A 21,927-nucleotide genomic window follows, 5' to 3' on the forward strand; every position below is an offset into this window, starting at 1 on the left:
TTTCAAGCAGTAACTAAGAACAAAAAGGACTAAAAGAAGAAATGATTGCTAGCCTTCTTTGTTATAGAGAAAACTATTCTACTACAACGCTTAACACACTTGCTAAAGACGAAGTCCTATTCAACTTAGTGAAACCTATGGCTGAGTTAACATATTTACAGCAACATTGTAAAAGTTTAAAATAATCAAAGACAGAAAAATGTACAGTTGAAAGATCAGTATATTACTCATGTGTGTCTACAGATAGTTTTGTCCAAAGTTATCTTCCTATTTTTCTTATTGAAGAGGGCCAAAAAGAGAATAGAATAGGTTGCTGATCATTTATTTGTAAAACTTGGAATATAAACATTCGAAGGCAGGAGAAAATGTCAAGCATAAATTCTTCCTCTAATGAACTGTAACATTTCCATCTAACTTTGGAAATCCAGTCTTTGGTCTGCATAATAGCTCTAAGGTCAAAATACCACAGGGGTTCACATTCCAGATAATCTATTTCTCTTAGCCTACTGCAAAAAGTACATGAAATAATTGTAAACCTTGTTTGGTAATTACTCTTGAATTCAAACTTCAACAACAAGGAGACCAAAATTTTTTTAGGGCAGCACTAGGTATGAAATGATTTAATTAGAACTGTCATTCTTTCCTTTTAGCTACTGTACCCCAAAAACAACAGGGTCCCAATTCAGTAATTGCTTTAGATGACACTGCAAGCATAGCCAAATTTACAGAGTTACAGTGCCATCGTAAGCAGAGCTGTGCCCTTCTAAGCCCATTAACTTCAGTGGACTTAGAAGATGCAGCTCAAATTAGGATGGTAGTATGGGCTACACACACACCAGTACATGAGTGGATCTCCTTTGCCAAACAGGTGGTGCTGTGAGGTATGACAACACATTAACCTTTTGGTAGTAGTAGAAGTGTCCCACCCTCCCCCCAATCCTATGATTGAGGTTGTCAGCCTGACAGCACCAACCATTTATTTAGTAAGCCATACATATATTTGAACTTGGAACCTATTTCTGCTTCTTATACATCAGTAGCTTCTAAATTCACTGTGACCCACAATTTAATTCCCAATAAATGCATGTCCTCTTTTTGGTTCATAACTTAACCCCCCCGGTGGGAAGTGTTAGCCGACAAACGGAAGGTCCGCTCATAAGATCAAAAGCCGAGAGAGATCTACGCAGCATCAAAGAAAAAGCCTGCAATGGGCCATTCCAGCCAGACGGTGGCAGTGGTGCGCTGCGACTGAGAAAGATGCTGACGACATCAAGCGATGCCGACTAAAGAATGCTGCCGGAACACGTCTGATGCTTACAGCTGACCAAACTCCCTGTCGACTGCGAAGTGTGTGTGATTAAAAATGATATATGTTGTCCTCCCTTACCCCCATCATTGTTAGTCCCGTGTCAACACATGAGTAACTGTAAACTGCTCAGAGCCGGCAGCTCTGCAAGGATTGAACGATCAATAAATCGAAAGATTATTATTATTATTATAGCCTCACTGTAGCCTAGAATGAAAAGTAAGAAAAAAAGATACCAGACATAATTAAACATTAAATTTGCTTTGATACAGAGAAGAACATCCATAAGGAGAGGGGAAATCTTGACACCAAAGGCAGTATCAGTTTTCTTTCATTCTTGCAATCAAGAGCAATATCTGGACATGTTTTCTTTAGTTGTGAAGTTGTTTAGCACATTTCTTAACAGTAATCCATGAGGTCTGTAGCAGTAAGCTACATATGAGTACAAATCTGAACAGTTCAAAACATGATAAGCCTAAATAATTAGAGAAATGCACTTAAAAGAGCTGGTTGCAGTTTCTTTACAGCTTCATGATCCTCTAATCAACAAGATTACAATATGCAAATTAGTCAATATATTCAATATATTCAGATCAAAGCAAAACAGTCTAAATATATAAGCATATGGGTGAGTATCCAATTAAAAAAATTAAACATTTACCAAGTAATACTGTTCATATGATTGGGGGGGGGGGAATTAAATGTTTAAAATTGTATACATCTTCTCTAGTCACTGTGCTTGTTATTACATTATCAAACAATACTAACAAGTTCAATCTGTTTCACTATAAAAACTTTAGTGTCCATATTATGAGTCAACTTTTCTGCTTCAAAACATGCAGTTCATGCATCTTACAGTTTTGCTGCCATAGTCGATACACTCTGGTCCAATACATTCACAGCAGGCATTATGAAACCATCGGTATTTCGATGCACCCATAGATTCGCAAGAGATCTTGCACTGATGTACTGACATGCAGTCATCAAAGTAAACCACTGTACACATGCGTTCTAAATGAAGAAAGTGGGAAACAGCCTTTAGTTTACTGAGCAAAGGTTACCTATAGGTCATTCAAACAACATTATTACAACTCAGTTGTTTTCCCCACACAGTGAATTCAAAGAATCCCCTTTGTGGCTCCACCCCACTGCCTCAAAGACTGTGCAGCAGTACAATTATTGTGCACCATCTACAGTTTGTCTTCTTGTATCACAGCATTATGCATCATCACCTTGTCTATATTTTTCTATATATGCTCCAAACCTTGCTGGTTTCAAAGTTTAGGCAAAGTCATGCTACAGACCTGATACTATTCCCAGTCCTTCAGTTGACTGTCTCTGCTCTGACTGAACAAGGGCAAAGAAAGAAGGTATTATGAGTGCCTCATGATGCTGAGAAGGAGTCTCTTCAAGGCTCCAGGCTTCATTTAAGTCACAGAAACCTCATACTAGTATCCTACAAGGCTCCCCACAGGGGAGAAAGACATGAAGGAAGTTCCATTGTAAAGATGGAAATGCCTTGGCTTCCTTTCTGTCTCTCCCTGCCAGAGAGTATTTAGGTAATACCATGCAGACATAAAACATTTCTGAACATGCATTTGAGGATCTGGAATTAATTTAGTTACCTTATCCAAAGGAAACTAGAAAAGCCCAACTTCTGAGTTTCATTTAATGAAGAGTACTCTTGCTGAGAAACATAACTAGGTCAAAGTTCAACATTGATATAAAAATGGAATGTGTCTGAAGCAATTAGGATTCAGTTTATCAATGACATAAAAGGGCTAACAGTCTGAGAGCAACACAAAGAATAATTAACATTTTAATTAGCCGACAGAAAATGGAGCATAGTTCTTATTTTAAAAAGAGAATGTATGTTTGGTTTTTTTTAAATTTGGAAACATTCTATGTAAAGGAGAATCTTAAAAATTGTTTAGATATTGTAAGAATGTGAATTGTATGGGAGAAATGTTCAGTACCATTTGTCACCTAATCCTATAAAATTACAATACAAACAATGTATAGTTCAGTAATTAAAACATGTTGAGCTCCCAAGTAATACAGGATAAGCCAAAGATCAAAGTGATTTCCCCCCCTTTCCTGGCATCAGGGTTGTCTCTCAAGGGAAGCCTTCAATCATTGCACAATGGATTACAAAGGAAACTGACAGTGCCATCTTAAGTCCCACTGAATAGACCTGAGTAGAATTCTGAGTATGTCCCATTTTGTCCAGTGGTACTTCCTCTCAGGAAAGGATTTTTAAAAATAACACCTAAATGCCAAATTCAGTGTGAGGGAAATTGTTTTTCCAAGTGTGTTCATCAATTTCTGATATAATGTTAAAAAAGAAGTTATCTCACATGGAATAATGAAACAGTGAAATCCTTCTTTTTGGTATAGTTTCTGTCTCCTTTTTGTTAATTTTGGTTCCCTATTTGTCACACTATAGGCTGCCATCACACACGCTGCATAATCCACTTTCAGTGCACTTTCCAACTGGATTTTGCCAGTTCACACAGTAAAATCCAGTTGGGAAGTGCACAGAAAGTGGATTATGCAGTGTGTGTGACCACCGCCAGGATCTCGGCTACAATATCCTAAAACTCTGGAACAGAGATCACACTTTTAAAAGACCCACATGTAAATCACAAAGGCATAAATTTACAAATGTAACTTCAATAGCATTACCTTTGTCATTGGAGTATATGTGGACGTTGTTGTTTGGAACAGAGACATTTTGATGTTGAGGATGATTCACTGTTTCTAGAAACGAGACTAAGTTTTCATGATGCGATAATTCTTCTGTAACAGGGAAGGAAACAATGTTCCAGTTCAACTGTGTGTCACCTTCTGTGAGTGCCCGAAAGAGGGAAGGGATTGGCTCATGCAGCTCTTCAACAGTACTCTTGGAAGTTGGAGGTGTGTCACTGTAATTGCGAGGATTGCACATCCCTGCAGACAAATTAACATGGAACAAAAAGTTGCTTGAGAAAAAGCATGCATTAAAAAAGCAGCATTTAAAAAATATGAGACTAATGACTTCCAGGGAAATGGCAGCCTGAACAGGAGTGTTTCTAAACGCTCCAGACTTATCTTGCTGAGGATGGAGAGAATTTATTCCTCTATTCCCACCTCTTCCCCTGTGAGGGAGATCCAATTGACAGATGAATCCATGGGGTGGGGGTGTCTGATTTATACAGGCTCCACTTGGGTTCTGATAACACCAAGATCAGTGAAGAATAAGTGGCACTTGCCCTCAAGACCGACCTCCCATTTACTTCTACTCTTACTCCCCCCCCCTCTTATTACAAATTTGTGAAATTTTGGCTAGCCCTCAAAGACCTGCTCTGGAACTGTTATTCATTTTGTAAGATTGGCAGACTGCCAGCACCATTGCATCTCACTGGTAAGAGGGCTTTTGAAAATTTACTGATTATTTATTTATTTATTGTATGGCACAATTATACACAGGAAATATACAATAATATAAAATATGTAACTGAGTTGATACAATGGGTATGCAGACTGATTGGGCAATCCTCCTAAATACTAATATCTAGATTTTTAGTCCACTCAGTCGCAGCTGGGGAGAGTCCAAAGAGCTCCATCACATCTCCCTGGAAAGCACAACACTCACATTCTTGTGGCAGGCTGCACCACAATCACATTCAGGTCCTGGTATTTTGCCCCATTTGAACAACAGGTCTGTACAACTGCCAAAGCCTGTTCGTAGTCCATTAGCCATCTTCCATACTTAACGAATTACAAATTACAGAGAACCGAGAAGAGATTTATGAGATTTTTCTCAGGGAAGTAAATAAACTGTGCTTAATTTAACATCTCCCCTCAAGAAAGCTCTAACATAAAACAGAGCAGATATAGAGGCCTGATTCAGCCGGGGAGGCCTGATCCAGCTGCTATCTGCATTTTCATCCTGAATGAACTTTTTATTATTGTTTATACTAGTGGAATATCCTTTCTACGGACTATACAATTGGCCATTTCTTTTCCCCCTTCCTCATTTTTTTTCCTTTGAAGAAAAAAGTTTATTTAAAAAGGTCAGTGCTCTTCTCTGCTGTGATGCAGCAATAAAAATACAGACTGGCACAGATTGGCAGATTTGCCAATTAGGTGGCCTAATTGGAAGATATATTATCTACCAGAGTACTATACTTGATACTCTGCTACAAATTAAAATAATGAGAAGACTTTAGACTCTGGACTAATCTTTTACAATATTTCTCCTTCTGACAATGGGAACCACAGATGAATCAACACAGGTTTAGGAAACAAAAGCACAGGTTCTGGGCAAGCTCCCCCCCCTCCATTTTTTTTATTCCTTTGCCTTCTTTGGGTGAATTATAACAGATTAATATAGATTTTTAAGAGTCAATAAATCTAAGATTTTTTTCTTCCTTCTTTTCTTATGCGTTTTCATCTTTTTACTCCCACAATATAATTGTTTATAATACTTAATACATAATGCAACCCCCTTTTTTCTTTTTTCTCTTTTTATTCTTTCTTTCTGTTGTTTGTTTCCCCAGTTTTCTCATTTCCCCTCCCTTCCCACTCCCCCTTCTCTTATCTCTCTCCCTCCTTCCCTTTCTTACTAAAACCAAATTTTAATACATTATAAACTGTTCTGTTGGTGACATAACTATGTTTGTGAAATGATAATAAGGAAATAAGTTACATCCCTCATCTCATCTATTCCTACGTAGAATGTTTATTATTTACTATGAATAATTCCCCACACAAGGATTTAAGATAACATTTCTCCCTATTATAACAGATATAAATGTGATAGTTGTAAATTCCAATATTTGCATTGAAAAAAGTATATTTGCCAACTTGCATAGGAAAAAACTATATGGAAATAGTATATGGAAAGTTTGTATAATAGTTTTAGTAAGAGAAGAACAAAAAGAATAATGGTACCTGGAACACATCAAAAAGACAAAAGGAAAGTAGAAGAAGCAGATGAAGACCAAAGAATTGAAGAACTGGTGGAAAAGCTATGCATCAAATGCAACAATTTGAGGAAAGAACTCAGGAAAATATTCAGAGTATCCAGAGAAACATTAGAGAATCTGAGGAAAGAACCCAGAAGAATATCCAAGAAGTGTGTCAAGAATTATTGGGTGAACTGTCAGAAATTAATGTAAGATTTCAAGAGCATATAGAAGAACTTAAGGGAAAAGACAATGATATATACATAGAAAGACAAAATAGCTGGATTAAGAAAGCAGAACAAAAAATTGAAGTTTTGGAAACCCAATGCAGATCTAATATCCTACATTTTAAAGGCATCTCAGAGGACTTTGGGAGGCCAAATTTGGAAGAGAGCTTTTGCAAGCTGCTTCAAAATTATTTGAAGATACAATGAAATTTTTCTGACATTGATCAGCTACATAGAGTGAATTCAAGATCTGCATTCAAGAATAAGTTGCCCCAAGATATATTGGTTCGTTTCACTCATAAGAGAACACAAGATGCAATATTAAAGAAGCAAAGAGAAAGAAGTGCAAACTTTCAGGATTAACCAAGTGTATTAAAGAAGAGGAAAGATTTTGACTTTCTGAGACAGATTTTGCAAAATAAATAAAATACTGCTGAAAAATGCCATCTGTAATAGAGGTATATTAACCAAAAGGAGGGAAAGTAATCGAAACAGAAGAACAAGTCAAGCTACTGGCTGAAGAACTGAAAGCAGAGGATATAAATAGAGGAATTGAAGGAAAATTTGGTCAAAATTCAAACACGGTCAAGATTTTATAAATGGATGGAAGGATACAAAAAATAAAACAACAGGCATGAGACTTTTTTTAGGATATACAAAACTTTATTTCTGTATATTTGCAAAAGAAATATATAATAATACGTGAAATTTACAAATTAATGTTTGGCTAAAGTATGAGATTTAAAGTAAGGAATTTTTTTTTTTGCAAATAACTTTTTATTATAATTTTCAATTAACAATACAAATCAACAAACATTTCAATATTTAACAAACAAATTAAGTAACTAACAGTGTCATAAGAATGCAAAGTCTTTATATTTGTGTGGCAAGCTAAAGGTATGAGGTTGGCAACTCTTTATGTAGTCAAAAAAACGAAACCACTTCTCCATAAAGTTATTTGAGTTCTTTGGATTGTCTTGTGCAATCAGTTGCATTGCAATTTTGTCTGTTACAATTAGATCCCAGATTTTTGCTTTCCATTGAGTTAACGTTGGAAGTCTTTGTGTTTTCCATTTCTGTGCCAATAATATTTTGGCCGCCATCAAAAAAATTGAAATAATGTCTATCATTTGTTTAGTTGTCTTCAAGCCCCAATAGTGCAATAAGAGTGATTCTGGAGTGTTCGGTATCTCATGACCTGTAATAAGTTTTAATTCGTTCAAGATTTTACACCAATATTCTTGTACTCTGGGGCACGCCCACCAACAATGTTTTAAATCTCCTACTTCCCCACATCCTTTCCAACACTGTGGCGTTTGCTTAAACCCACTTTTGAATAATCGGTTAGGTGTAAGGTACCACCTTGCATGTAATTTAAAATGTTGGAGTCTTAAGTTTAAATGTCTACTAGAGCACACACCTGAGGACCAAATGTGATTCCATTGTGAATCTGTAAGTTGTATTCCGCAATCTTTTTGCCAAGCTTTTTGAATTGAGGTGGATTGTGACCATATTTTTGTACTTAATAAATGGTAAATTTTAGCTAATAGTGATTTCGTCTCTTGTCTTTGTTGTTTCAAAAATAATTCAAATGATGTTAATTCTCTTCCAAGTTTGCAAGGTATGCTTTAAAAAGGGATTATGTAATTTCGTTACCTCCTGCTGCTTAGGTATGTTCCAAATTAATTCACTTAAGTGTTTAGGTTTGATTTCTAATTGTTCTATATGGACCCATTTTTTTGTACATGAAGTTAGAGAGTAATAGTGAATATTCTTAAAATGTGATGCAATAAAGTATTTTTCCAGGTCTGGTAGTCCTAATCCCCCTAAATTTTGGGGTTTGGTTAGTGTAACATAATTTATTCTGGCTTTTTTCCCATTCCAGATAAATTTGGTCAACATGTTTCTCCATGCTAAGATGTCTTTTTTCGGGATTGGAATTGGTAAATTTTGAAAAAATATAGGAATTTAGGAAGCAGTACTGCTTTAATTAAATTAATTTTTTCCATCAGGTTTAAGTGGTGTTTGTTCCAATCTTGTAGAGATAGTTTTGTTTGTGCCACCAGGGGAGTATAGTTTGAAACATATAAGTCATTTAAGTTTATTGGAATATTTATACCTAGGTGTTTCCATGTTTTAGTTACCCAATTAAAATTAAATTTCGACTTCAACAATGATCTCTCAGATGCTGTGATATGAATTGGATAAATTTCTGATTTTTTATAATTAACTGCAAATCTAGAAATAGTACCAATGTTTTGTAAGTGAACAGTTAGGTTTTTCAAAGAAATTTCTGGTTGTGTTAAATAAAATATTGCATCATCAGCATATAAATTTAATTTAATTTGTTCTGTGTTTAATTGTATTCCATGTATGTTTACATCAGTTCTGATTGCGTGGGCCAGTGGTTCAATTGATATAGCAAACAACAAGGGAGACAAGGGGCAGCCCTGCCTGGTACCTCTTGTCAAATAAATGTCTTTAGAACGAAAGTGGTTAACACAAATTTGAGCTGCAGGGGATTGATAAAAGGTTCGAATAGTTTGTTGAAATAATGGGCCGAAATTCATTACTCTAAGAAGTTCCAGTAAATATCCAGGCTCCACCCTGTCAAAAGCTTTTTCAGCATCTGTTGATAGGATGAGGAATTGTATCTTATTTTGATTGCAAAAATTTATTACATTAAGCTTTTTGCGAATACTATCTGTTATTGTCCGACCTGGCATAAAGCCACTTTGATCCTCGTGAACATAGTTAGTGATTATTTTGTTTATTCTCGATGCTAAGATAGTTGATAAAATAAGTAAGGAATTTTTAAGGAGGTAATGGATACCCTCATTTTATGTTATGTTTGTCTTTAAAAAAAAAAATTACCATGGGGATTTTACCTAAGCAAATTTTATCTACGAGCTCAGAAGTAGAAATGGTGGTGGCATCAACACTGACAAAATGGATAAATTATCAGTATCAGTAAATATTAATGGACTGAACTCTCCCATAAAAGATACAATTTTTTAAACAAACTTAAAAAGCAAAATGCAGATATATTATGCCTACAAGAAACTCATATAAAGAAGAAACACAAACATATTTTAATTAATCAGCTCAAAACAAAAAGTTTGGAGTAGCCATTTATATAAACAATCCACAATTAGAAGTATTAGAAGAATTAAAAGACCCAAAAGAAAGATATTTAATCCTAAAAATGAAAACCACGGAAAGCAAAGTGGGTATGTTAGCAACAAGTTAATTTTTTTGAGAGCTCTGCATGTCCCCGTCCCCCCAATAGCTAGCAATCCAAAACAGTCCAGTGGAACCTGAGCAGTGGGTGTTGCCTTCTGACACAGTTCAGGTGATGTCAGGGGGTGTCGCATATACAAATGAGTTATGCTAATGAGTTATGCTACTGAGCTCCTGCACATCTTTTTCTACAAAATGACCCCTGGTTATTAGGTATATTGCCTAATAAATTACCAAAACTTCTGGAAGATATATTCAAATACATGGTGACAGTGGCTAGAATTATCTACACAGCAAAATGGAAAATAGATGTCTGCCCCAGCCTAGAAGAATGGGAAAATAAACTTGCCGAATATGCAGTAATGGCAAAATTAACAACTTATCTGAGAAACAGATCAGTCACGAAATTTGAGGAGAGATGGAGTGTGTATTATGCAAGCAGGAGACAAATTTAGAATGAGAAGTAGTTCAAAAAATTTGTACACAAATGTATTGAAATGTAGAAGCAGAATGAGAATAAGACTGAAATGTAACATCTTGAATATAAAGAAGTGGCTCCTGAGCAGAAATATCCTCTATCTTATTATAATGAAGATAGATCCAGGTAATCAGCCATGTTGGTCTGAAGCAGTAGAACAAATTTAGAATCCAGTGGCACCTTTAAGACCAACAAAGGTCTTCAATATTTGAATATTTGAAAAATATTTGAAAAAGTGTGCTTTGCACACGAAAGCTTATACCTTAAATAAACCTTTGTTGGTCTTAAAGGTGCCACTGTTCTTATTATGAGATATATATTTGCTTTCTATACTTGGATATATTACTTGTTTGTAAAACTTACACTGAGTAGGTAGAGTGGCAAAAATATATAATACCAAATATGTAGTAAGGATGAAAGCAGTAATGTAGATGTAAAACAGATTAATTATGGAATTTGAAATCCAAAATGTTAAATATAAATGTACCCCAAAAGAAGAAAATATTATTGTATTTTATAGATAGTCTTTTAAACATTATAATGAAGGGAGTGTTGAGGAGAATACATTTTCTGAACGTTACTGTAAAAATACACAAAGGACACATAGACACCACCTTATACCAGAAACCTACTGACTCGATACACATATCTACATGCCTCCAGCTACCATCCTAAACATACCAAACAATCCGTTGTATACAGCCAGGATCTATGCTGCTATTGCATCTGCTCCAACTGCTTTAACCCAATCTTAGCTATACTTATCACTTAGCCCTTCCTGGCAACTAACCCCCCCACCTATATGTAATGGTTGAAGAAATCTTGTTTCAATGTATCTGAAGAAGTGTGAGTGCACATGAAAGCTTATACCCATAATTAAACTTTGTTGGTCTTAAAGGTGCCACTGGACTCAAACTTTGTTCTATCCCTTTTATAGTTTATTTTAGAACTGACATAACACTTTCCTGTGCAGCTCCCCTGTGCATATCCCACATCCCATATTCAGATGTGCAAATGTTTAACAGAGAGAGGGGGGTGACATTAATGGGGCCAAAACTAACACTTTCTTCCACTCACTAACTCCTAACTGTAAAAGGATATTCTACAAAAAAGGAGGCTTGTTTGTATGATTGCTTGTTTTTCCTAATTCTTGTAACAAATGTGTGTTTATGTGTAGAATTTAAAAGAATATTTCCTTGAATTCCTTCTGTACTCTTCCAGATGCATTTATAAACATTTGCAACAAGCTGTGTCAAGACATTGGTCACCTATTTAATCTGGCAAAAAAGTAAGGGAGACCTCAGGGAGAGGGACAGAGTGTATCTCAAATATATTTCTTTCAAGCAAGAGTACAGTCCCTCCACTTTTGTCTCCTTGTGAAAAGATCAAATGTCAGGTTCTCTTCTTCGAAATGTAAATCAGGATTTAATAGGCATAACATGACAACTTGTGTTCTGTCCATCAGTTTGTGTTTACACAAATCTTATTTGATCATAATTCAAGAATCTGATCTTGTCTGCTTTAGGAACAAGTTTAATCCCCTGGCAGAATAACAAAGATTAACACTGCAAGTCACAAGAGAGGATTAAGCCTACATTCAGATATACTAGAGACTGCATCTATTTTATGGCACAGCTGAATATTTCTGCTTGGGTGCTCTACTGGATTTCATTTTCTACACTGTACTACTGATGTCTGCTAGTCACCTAAACCTTTCTTTCCCCAAGGACAATAATGCCATGTGGCTTATTTTCTTAAATAAAATGTTTTCAGCTGTGCATACCTAGCCTACACTGACAACTGTGGAAACTGAAAAATTGATCCACTTCATTCAGAGATGCAGGGCAGAAACTATTCCAAACCTTTATTCTTCTGCGGAAAAATTCCATAGGTTAAGGTTCATCATTTCATAAAATTAATAAAAATGAATGGATGACACTGCCCGTACAATATTAGGCAAGTTTGGCAGTTCCGAAGTTGTAATTAATGATTTTCTGCTGCACTATCCCTAGGAATTGTGAGAGAATGCATGTATGTTTTATTGATTTGTAAATGGGGTGGAGTGGGGGAATAAAACCCATAACACACATTATAAGCAAAATTAATAAAATTAAGAAATCAAATTATGATTTGAACGGATGGGAGGGAGGGGTATAAATTTGAAAAATAAATAAAAAAAATAAATAAATTTTTTTTTTTAAATATAGCTGCATAAAGGAACTATATTGGTGTGAGTCATCCAGCATGAAAAAGGGGTGGGTTAAATTTATGCCAAGAAACATTCTGCTTCGTGTCAAAGGGTTTTTTTCTTTTTTTCAGGCACCAGATGCTTTAATCTGTGAAACACAATGACCTTTGATACCACAAACAATTAAGATATTTTTCCCACTAGATACTTTGGGGTAGAACTATAGCCCAATGCAAATATACCCAAGGCAATATTTGTAAGTATTTTTCAAGGTTAGTTTAAAATATTTTAGGTCAACTTGTTTAAAATATTTTAGGTCAATTTTGTTTACTAAATGTGTCAGAATAAATACTGTAAACCAGATCATGGTCATTTAGGGCACTGGAAAAATTTTCCAGTTCATATTTCTTTAGAAAAACCATATCACTTTAATTTGACCCCAAACTACACAAGGCAGTATCAGCCTATTTAATCTGCAAGCTACACATCAGCTAAACAGTTTTATGAATGAAGTAGCTGCACCTGTTACATTTCTAAACACTTGAAAAGTATTTCATTGTTTTTATAATTTGTATATCCACTAAACTAATGGAAGTATTTTGTAGGCAAATATGTACTCATAGAATCTAAATAAGCATAAATCTCTGGACAAGATCTACAGCTGCAATGAGTTATGCATTTCATGGTGCCCATTCCATGCTCAAATGTACAGCATTATATAATGGACTTTTTCATTTATACCTTAATCATTTGTGTCGCATGTTTTAAACTTTTATATCAGGTGTAAACAAGCCCATTACTTAAATATTCTCTATCATACTTCGACACTTACTGTAAAATTCACAGGTATTTAATATAAATTTCTGTTCTGCATATCTTGAAGCTATTCTTGTTTTGTGCATGTCTGCAAATTTATTAGCACAGAAGGATACCCAATGGTGGCTTCCTATCTTCAAAAGAATGAATGGCCGACTGCAAACAGATTTGTGTTTTATGGAGGTTTACTCCAGAAAATTCTCCCATCCCTATGTTGGTCTGCTGAGCCCTTCCATTCTTAAAAAGCTCTGAAAAATCCTACTGTTAGGATGGTGATAAAAAAATGTGGGGAAATGTGTGGGAAGGTATGAAAAGATCTAGTTGAATTTTAACATGGAGAGTATATAAAGAACCAGTTCATTGAAGAAGGGACAAAATATATCCCTGCCCCCCACCCTTTCTGGTTTTCTGGTCCTTGGCCTTCTGCAGAAACAAAAATCCAAAGTTAACCATGGCTGTCTTGGCTCTTGTTCCAACTCTTGCCTTCCTCCAAGTTACTTTTGTCCATTCTGATTGGCCCAAAATGCTCAGGCCAGTCCAGGGCTGAGAGGGAATCCTGTACTTTTCAGTACATTAAACAACAAACCACCAGATGGTCTATACCCTCTCTGGTTTCCAGACAATTTGCCACCAGAACCTCTTTTCACTAGTCCCTGCTTTTCCTAAGGGAAGAGATTCCAAACCCTTAGTTGGCATCTGGGACAGAACACATTAGCAACTCAGTCCAGAGATGCACGCTTTTTACCCTCCCATGGTAGCGTTATGTGGTCAGGGTTAGGCACAAGACTTGGAATTTAAGTTACAACATCAGAGACCATTAGAAATAAGAAGGATCTTTATTCAGTACAGAGCACAGCAAACAGACTAGGAGATTACAAAATAACAAAGGCTAGGGCAATTTGCCTTAACTACACATTAATGAGATTCATAGTTACCAAATTCAGGAACATCCAACAGTCCAAGTATATACCAAGGGATTTTGAAGGGAAATCCCATCTTGCACAAGCATGTGGTCCAATTCACAAAGCAGGTCTTTGTTTTCCAAGAGACAGCATTTCAGGTGCAATAAAACAGACAATGACAGGGGAGAGAGCAAGAGCAAGAGAGCTCACTCCCATAGGGATCAATCAATTATACCCCAATCTAATCATGATTAGCCGTGGCCATTCGGCCAATCATGAGTGAACAGGGGGTGTGCTCAATTGTTGGTTGTCATAGCTGCACATAAGGTGTGTGTATAGATTGGCTAAAAGGTTGGAGAGCCCCCCCTCAGGCTTGTGACCGCGAACTCCAGCTACTTCATTGTGTATGTGACTTGTCGCATGTGGGCCAGGAAGTGGAGCCATGAGGTCTGGCTTTTGGCATGAAGGTGTGAAAGATTGTGGGTTTATAGCATGGCTACTGAGGCCATGTGGCCTCACCATTTGGCTTGCAACAGGAAATAAGACACAGCATGTTATCATAATGTAATCACAGGAGAAGGCATCTGGATATAGAAAGCAAAAAGCAATTTTTCTATACACATTGGCCTTCTGCAGAAACAAAAATCCAGAGTTAACCATGGCTGTCTTGGCTCTTGTTCCAACTCTTGCCTTCCTCCAAGTTACTTTTGTCCATTATGATTGGCCCAAAATGCAATTGTGTGCTTTGATGAACTTATTATCCACCATGTTTATTTTACTCCTTTTGTAATGTACAGTACGAGTTTGTGCAATGATACTTTTTTAATATGGAAGAAATGAGTGACTGCACAGTTTCCTGAAACTAAAACATTGTAAAGATGCTCCAGACCAGCTGATGCATCCTAAGAGACAGATGGGAAGACAGACTATTTGGCAGAGGATAATCAATAGTTTTATTAATTCAGAACTCACTTCAAATCTAACAGAAGCATAGACTGAAATACAGAAGAGATACAAATAAATATAATATGTTTGGCTTGTCGTAAGCTGAAACTATAAGGTTTCTAACCCATCTTTCGCAAGTAAACTTAACTTTGAAAAGCAATAGGGAAATGAAGCCTTTCTAAATAGTTCCCCTAGCAAGAGGCTTGATTCATATATTCCTGGAACAATGTGGTTGTCTCTTTCCTTTGGCCAGATCACACACCGTTTCAATAATGTCTGTAAAGGGCAAGAGTAGGACGACTACCATGGTTACTTCCTATTTCAGCATTGCCCCACCCCTTTCAGGATGCTTCTGATTCTTGACTTGGGAACGAATTGCGTCATTCATCCCAATTATGTGGTTCCTCTTTACCAACATTACTGGAGCAACGTATGATACATGAAGGAACAGCAACCACATTGCTCAAGTAACATCATGTAAATTGGCCTGGAGACAAAGCTGATTAAATACTGAAAGAAGAGGCTTAACTATGTTCTCCTCTACAGGCACTACTAAAATTTATATTCATTCTCTTATTATTTTCTGCATTGACTGTAACATGCTTCTGTTCTAAACATAACCTTTGTTGGTTCTACTGTTTGATAATTTTTACCCAAATAATATTACTCTTCCATAATGCATCCTTCATCAGCTTCCTCTCTCTTCTTATCTTCACTTTAAACTTTCTCTGCTTGCTTTCAAATGCCTTCCTGGTCTTGTTCCTTCTTCTAGTCTCTAATTTCTTGGTGTAATCCTCCCAAACCAATCTTCCAGTTAAATTTATTCCTCACCTATGTCTCTTTTCCCTTAAAACCTCTTACACTGGAATGCTCTTCTGCTCCCTTCTTTTGTTCTTGCATTCAAGTGTCTCTTTAACCATATTAATTCACTTTGGCTTTTCTCAACTGACCCTTCATTATTTTATTTTTGTACAGTACCTACAGCTTTATTACCATTATTATGGCCCATATGATATGAACAAGGTACATTTCCCAGGCCCGCCTCCAACAGTCCCTTTTGAACTCGTGAATGATTATTCCTGGGATCACAGGACCTATGTGGGCAGTTGCTCAGGTTGGAGGCTGCACTGAGAAGGGAGTGAAATTGCCCCTCCTCTCTTTTGTCCAACTTCTTTAGTACCCTTCAAGAGTGTCAACAGGCATGCAGACAGGATGAACTACTAGACAATGTATATTTGGGAGTTCCAAAGAACATTTGACAAGGTGTCACACCAAAGATTGGAGTGAAATTAACAGTCATGGGATCATCAGGAAAGGGATTAAGAATAAAACTGCCAGTACAGTCATGCCCTTATACAAGCTCTTGATGTGGCCACATTTTGCATAATGTATGCAGTTCTGATTGCAACATCTCAATGGGGGCATTGAGGAACTGGGAAAACTTGGAAAAAGGAAACAAAAATAATCACAGAGTTCAAGTACCCGCTCTTTGAGGCAAAGCTTGAAGTATCTTGGACTTTTTAGCTTAGAAAAAAGTTGCCTGAGGGGCAACACGATAGAAATCTGCAAAACTATGCATGTACTGAAAAAGTGGACCCCTCCCATAATATTAGAACTCACGATAACCCTGTGAAACTGAAAATATTTGCAAGTCAACCATTGTGTGAGATAGTATTGCTTTTTGCATACTGAATCTGCTTTCTTGCAACAGCATTCAGTTTGACTTGGAGGATTCTCTGCTTTGACATTAGTGTGGATTCTTGGGTTGTACATTTGTTGTGTTAGGCTTGCCACATGATTTCCTGCTCTTCTGCTGGAATTCCCTGATCCTGCATTGGTCCTTGGTTCTGTCTGCTTTGAGGGGCTTTTGGGTGGTGGTTGCTTTGCTTGCTGTCTTTGGCTATTCTTTGCCCTGGAGAAAGCATGGATCCCCCCCCCCATAGGAAACAATGGGGAATAGCTGGAGGCACCTTGTTCAGGGGCCGATAAAATTGGACCTCTTGGTCCAATTCACTTGAAACATGGGGGTTATCTAGTGGACAGGCACCAGCAGCTGTGTAGCAATTCTGGTGCCATTTGCTAAAAAACAACAACCAACAACCAGGCCTTCCAGCCCTTTGGAAAGATTCTCTGTAGGGAATAATGGATCTGAATAATATTGGAATCCCAAATTAGGGGGGGAAATCCAGATCTAAATACCAAATTAGTATTTGGAACCTGGATAACTGGGAATACTGATATCCAGATCTGAAAAATACTGATTTTTATTTTAAGATGCACCTCCCTAATACGCAGGTGAGGTTTAATGCCCCCACCAGGTCTTTCCTCAATCAAAACCAGCCCCTTTGACTTGCTTTTAGTGTACATAAGAAAAAAAGACAGGGAAAAGGTAAAAAGCAGGTCAAAGGGGCTGGCTTCAGTTGGGGAAACGGTGCAGGGAGCAAGGGAAGAGGTAATACCATCCTTTGCCACCATCGCAGGCCCAATCCATACTGATGGCCCACCATAGCTGCTTTTAAATGCTAAATTAACCACTTACAGGATCCAATCACAAATCTCCAATGTAGCATATATAGTTTGTCCCTTATTCTGAACAGTGAAGTGCCCACTTCATGGGCAGGCAACCTGCCAGCTCATGTCAAACATGTCAAACTCTTTATCCAAGCAACTGAGGCAAGCCCCTGAGGCATATACTGGGAGGTGCTGTGGGAGAAGGGAATGGGCATGGCTTATGTCCATTGCTTCCCAGACCCTTGCAGCTGCCAGCCAAGCCTGAGGGCAGTCCCTTAGGTAGCATCTCTGGGGTTTGGCTTGCTTCCAGTGCATCTGGCCAAGTGCAACCCTGGTCTCCCTCCCTTGCATTTTTTGTTTGCCAGCATACCAGCATCTTCACAGATAGATGATCCCCCCCCAGCACCAAAAAGGTTACCTACCCACCCTAATTATTTCTAAAAAACAGGATATAATGCATATAAGATTGGTAGATAATGCCACAAAATATTTTAATTGTGTGCATAGTTCTTGACAGGGAGTTTAAAAGTAAGAATGTTGGCTAGTAGGAAGAAGTGTGTGTGTGTGTGTGTGTGTGTGTGTAGCTAAATGACTTGGGGAGAAAGGAAGAACCAACGAGAGGCAGCCAGGAGTGAAATGTTGTGATTAGGGAAATTGTGTTGGGGGGGGGGGGGAATGAAGAAAGAAGGGCAGTGTAGGCTTTTCTAGGTAGGTGAGATTTTTATAAAGTGAGGTAGTTAGGAGAAGAAAGGATTAGGAAAGGTTCCATTTATTGTGTAGTTTGTACCCTATATGTTTCTTAAAACAAAGTTTGTTCTTATTCATTTTATTTTATAAAAACCATGTCCTCAACAGTTCTTCTGTGCCCTCAATGGTTCTGCTGAAATTTAATAGTTTCAGGGGTAATGCTCATGCTAGTTGGTCTTAGTGACCAAACTGGGATTTAAGTGAATGTGGATCCAGTGCGATCCTGGTGGCAGTGTAGTTTGTGGGAATTCAAAAAGGCAGGGAAACAGATGGCAGTTGAGTGAAGGAAGTGCCATACACTCTCACATGCTATCCAGAGACAAACTCAGGGATTACCAGGGAGTTAGAACTCTTTCAGCCTGTGCTTTTTTAACGCTACCTACCAAAATTCTTGTAGTCCTTTTTTTTGTTAAGGAAATGTGCATAATGTACCTCAACTATAGACTCCCAGTGTGACTAATCAATAAATATAAAAATATTGCAATTATTATCAAAGATCATTGCAGACAGTGACTGCAGCCATGAAATTAAAGCACACCTGCTCCTTGGGAGGAAGCTGTGGCAAACCTAGACAGCATAATAAAAAGTAGAGACATTACACTGCCAACAAAAGTCTGCATAGTCAAAGTGATGGTGTTCCCAGTAGTAATGTATGGCTGCAAGAGTTGGACCATAAGGAATGCTGAAGAATAGATGCTTTTGAATTATGGTGCTGGAGAAGACTCTTGAGAGTCCCTTGGACTGCAAGGAGATCAAATCAGTCAATCCTAAAGGAAATCAAACCTGACTGTTCCCTGGAAGGATACTGAAGCTGAAGCTCAAATACTTTGGCCACCAAATGAGAAGGGAGCACTCACTGGAGAAGACTCTGATGCTGGGAAAGATTGAACGTAACAGAAGACGGGGACGGCAAAGGATGAGATGGTTAGACAGTGTTACTGATTCAACGAACATGAAATTGAGCAAGCTCCAGAGGATGGTGGAAGACAGGAGGGTCTGGCGTGATGTGGTCCATGGGGTTGTGAAGACTCAACTATGCAACTGAACAACAATAACAATAGCAGCATGCCAAAACCTACAACTAAAAAGTAGAATAGTATAAAAACTTATATAGTTAGTATCTAAAAGGAAAAGAACCCCCACCCAACATAGCTTGTTTAAATGGCTGGGTAAATAAAAATGATTTATGGAATGAGGCACCTGTAGTATGAAAACTTGGCTTAAATAAAATATTGAAGTAACCTAACACATTACGTTTACATTTTGACTGCCATGATATTAACCCAGTTTTACTTCAAGGACATCGAAATATAGGGGGGACACATCTAAACAATAATGGTACTAGCATGAATTTAAGAAATTCAAGATTCCCACAGAAGCTGTTTGAAGCAACTATAAGAAGAGAGTGTTAAGTGATGAAGAATGAACTTACCCACACAGTCACAGCATTCATCCCAAAGTGCGCCTAGACAAAGCATACACTCCTTACAACATGAACAGTTTCCTTCACCTGGCCGGCATTGACATAGCTCCTGGAAACACACCACAGCATGTTAGAACCTTCTATGTGTTAAATAACAATCCATACCAATTAAATCCATCAAACCATCATAATTTCAAGTTTTATTAAAGTCTGGTCTTGCACAAGAAATCTCAAGTAGTAACACTAAGCATGTGCATACGTACACACACTTAAAAATGAAAAGGTTTTTTTTTAAAGGATTTAAAATTTGATCCACAAATTCTGTAACTGAGTGCAGCTACAGGAAGGCCCCCATCAAGACTTAAATCCTAAAACTTTCAGGCATGGCTAATTATTAACATACAGAAAGAGATAAACTATAGTAAAGAGGATTTAACATCTGTATCTTTCGGTGCCTATGCAAGGGTGGGGAAAGTAATTTTCCAAATTTAATCAGAAACATGGCTTCAAGGCATTGGAGCCATCTGAAAACATTTTTTCCACCATAATTTAGTATGATAATTCGACTGAGAGCAGAAAAACTATTTTTGTAAATGTTAATGTTTATTAGGCTATACAGTGCATTTATTCATAATAATTTTAAGTGAGCAATAAAATACTCTTTACAAATATCACAGTTCTTAAGCAGAATTTTTATAACCAATATATAAATTACCATGAAATTACATCTTTACTGCACATAGCCCTTGTTTTGAAATGATATTGCTTTGGTTCAAGTATAACAAATATGAAATATGAACTGATGGTCAAATTTATATTTTATAATTTTAACAGCCTCTGTTCTTAGGAGAGATATATAATTCAAGGTTGAAATGACTGTGGCATGGGACCTGGGGGACCACATGAGCAGTGGTTTGGCACACCAGGCAGAGGTGGATTTGAGGACTTTGCGAGGAGAGCTCCCAACCATGACCTTCTTCTAGTTGGACTGACTGGCGTGATACTCTTGGCGTGGAGCCAACTGCCCAGACAGCATTGATATGGCAAGGCAGAAGATGACCAACAGGCTAGGAAAGGTCATCTGGCTACACAGGGTTCAGTATGGTCTGCAGACTTGGCTACAGCTGTAGGAGTACTGGTGGGAGCCAGGCGGGAGGGGATGCCTGGCTCTTGTGGTGGTATCAGCATGGGGCCAGATCCATTTTAGGAAACCAGCCTGTGGGCCCATTTTCCTGGCATATGGGGATCCCCCTAAAGGATCTTGGGTTGAGGGCTTTCAAGGGGCATGCCCAGCTCAGGGGCTGCTAATGGGTTACCCTTACACCCAGGTGGCAAAGGGGAGACCACTTAGTGTCCATCGTCCTTGTGGAATCCAACATCTTGCCATCCCATGGTTCTCCCCACCCCAGCAGGTGGGTTGGGGTGGGATGGTATGCATAGTAGTAGTAGTAGTAGTAGTAGTAGTAGTAGTAGTAGTAAAATGTATTGTATTTAGCCTTTGGCCATTACAATTTTTACAAAACCATAAAATACATAACAAATAAAACTTTAAGATCAGATCAACTGGCAGGTGGGTCAGTCGATGCCAGGTTCTGTTGCACCCATGCTGTGCCAAGACTTCTTCCAGCTTTAACCAATAAAAGTTGTGCCCATTTTATTTCAAAACATTGTGAGTGACTGTGTTATTGGTGGGTTGTCTGTAAAGGGGGCCTCGCCTTCGCTGCCCTCCCCTAGGCGCTGAGGCTGCAAGTCAAAGATCTCAGGAAAGACAGCATGACAAATAAAACATTCAATAGACCCATCCAGCAAAGAAGTACAAGACAAGTATGTCTCAAGACATTAAACTGTTGATCTCATTCACATCTGCTGAAGAGCTGCTAAAATAAATATTTACATGGACCACCCTTCTGAGTTCTGTCAGGAAAAGCACAGTGCATGCAATCCCTCGCATCTATGTGCGTGGGAAAAAATTAAAGAGAAAATGCATCTCGTTTAACTTCTACTTTTCTAGCAGTTCACTACTGTGTTACAGTCTTTAAATATATGCATCAGTCATGATCTATAAAGAAGTACTTATGCTTAAGTACCACTGAAATTGGTGGACAAGTTACTCATGACTCAACTTAAGTTTCATCAGTTTCAGCAAGACTTCAGGCCAGTAAGTATATCTAACAAAACAATCCATAAGTGTCAAT

At 37.6% G+C, this 21,927-nt stretch overlaps 1 protein-coding gene across 2 annotated transcripts in view; it reads right to left on the reverse strand.

Annotated features, from left to right (window-relative positions):
- Positions 1–1,996: 1,996 nt before the first annotated feature.
- TWSG1 (twisted gastrulation BMP signaling modulator 1) overlaps positions 1,997–21,927 on the reverse strand; it is a 28,063-nt gene continuing 8,132 nt past the window's right edge. For both annotated transcript variants that reach the window (XM_015406600.1, XM_015406601.1), the window contains exons 3-5: positions 19,742–19,841; positions 3,992–4,255; positions 1,997–2,317 (exon numbers count right to left, since the gene is read on the reverse strand). In XM_015406600.1, coding sequence (XP_015262086.1) covers positions 2,136–2,317; positions 3,992–4,255; positions 19,742–19,841 — 546 coding nt within the window. In that variant the 3' untranslated portion in view covers positions 1,997–2,135. The remainder of the gene's footprint in view (positions 2,318–3,991; positions 4,256–19,741; positions 19,842–21,927) is intronic.

The sequence above is a fragment of the Gekko japonicus genome, unplaced genomic scaffold, assembly GCF_001447785.1.
Source record: "Gekko japonicus isolate JY-2015 unplaced genomic scaffold, Gekko_japonicus_V1.1 scaffold138, whole genome shotgun sequence".
NCBI lineage: Eukaryota > Metazoa > Chordata > Lepidosauria > Squamata > Gekkonidae > Gekko > Gekko japonicus.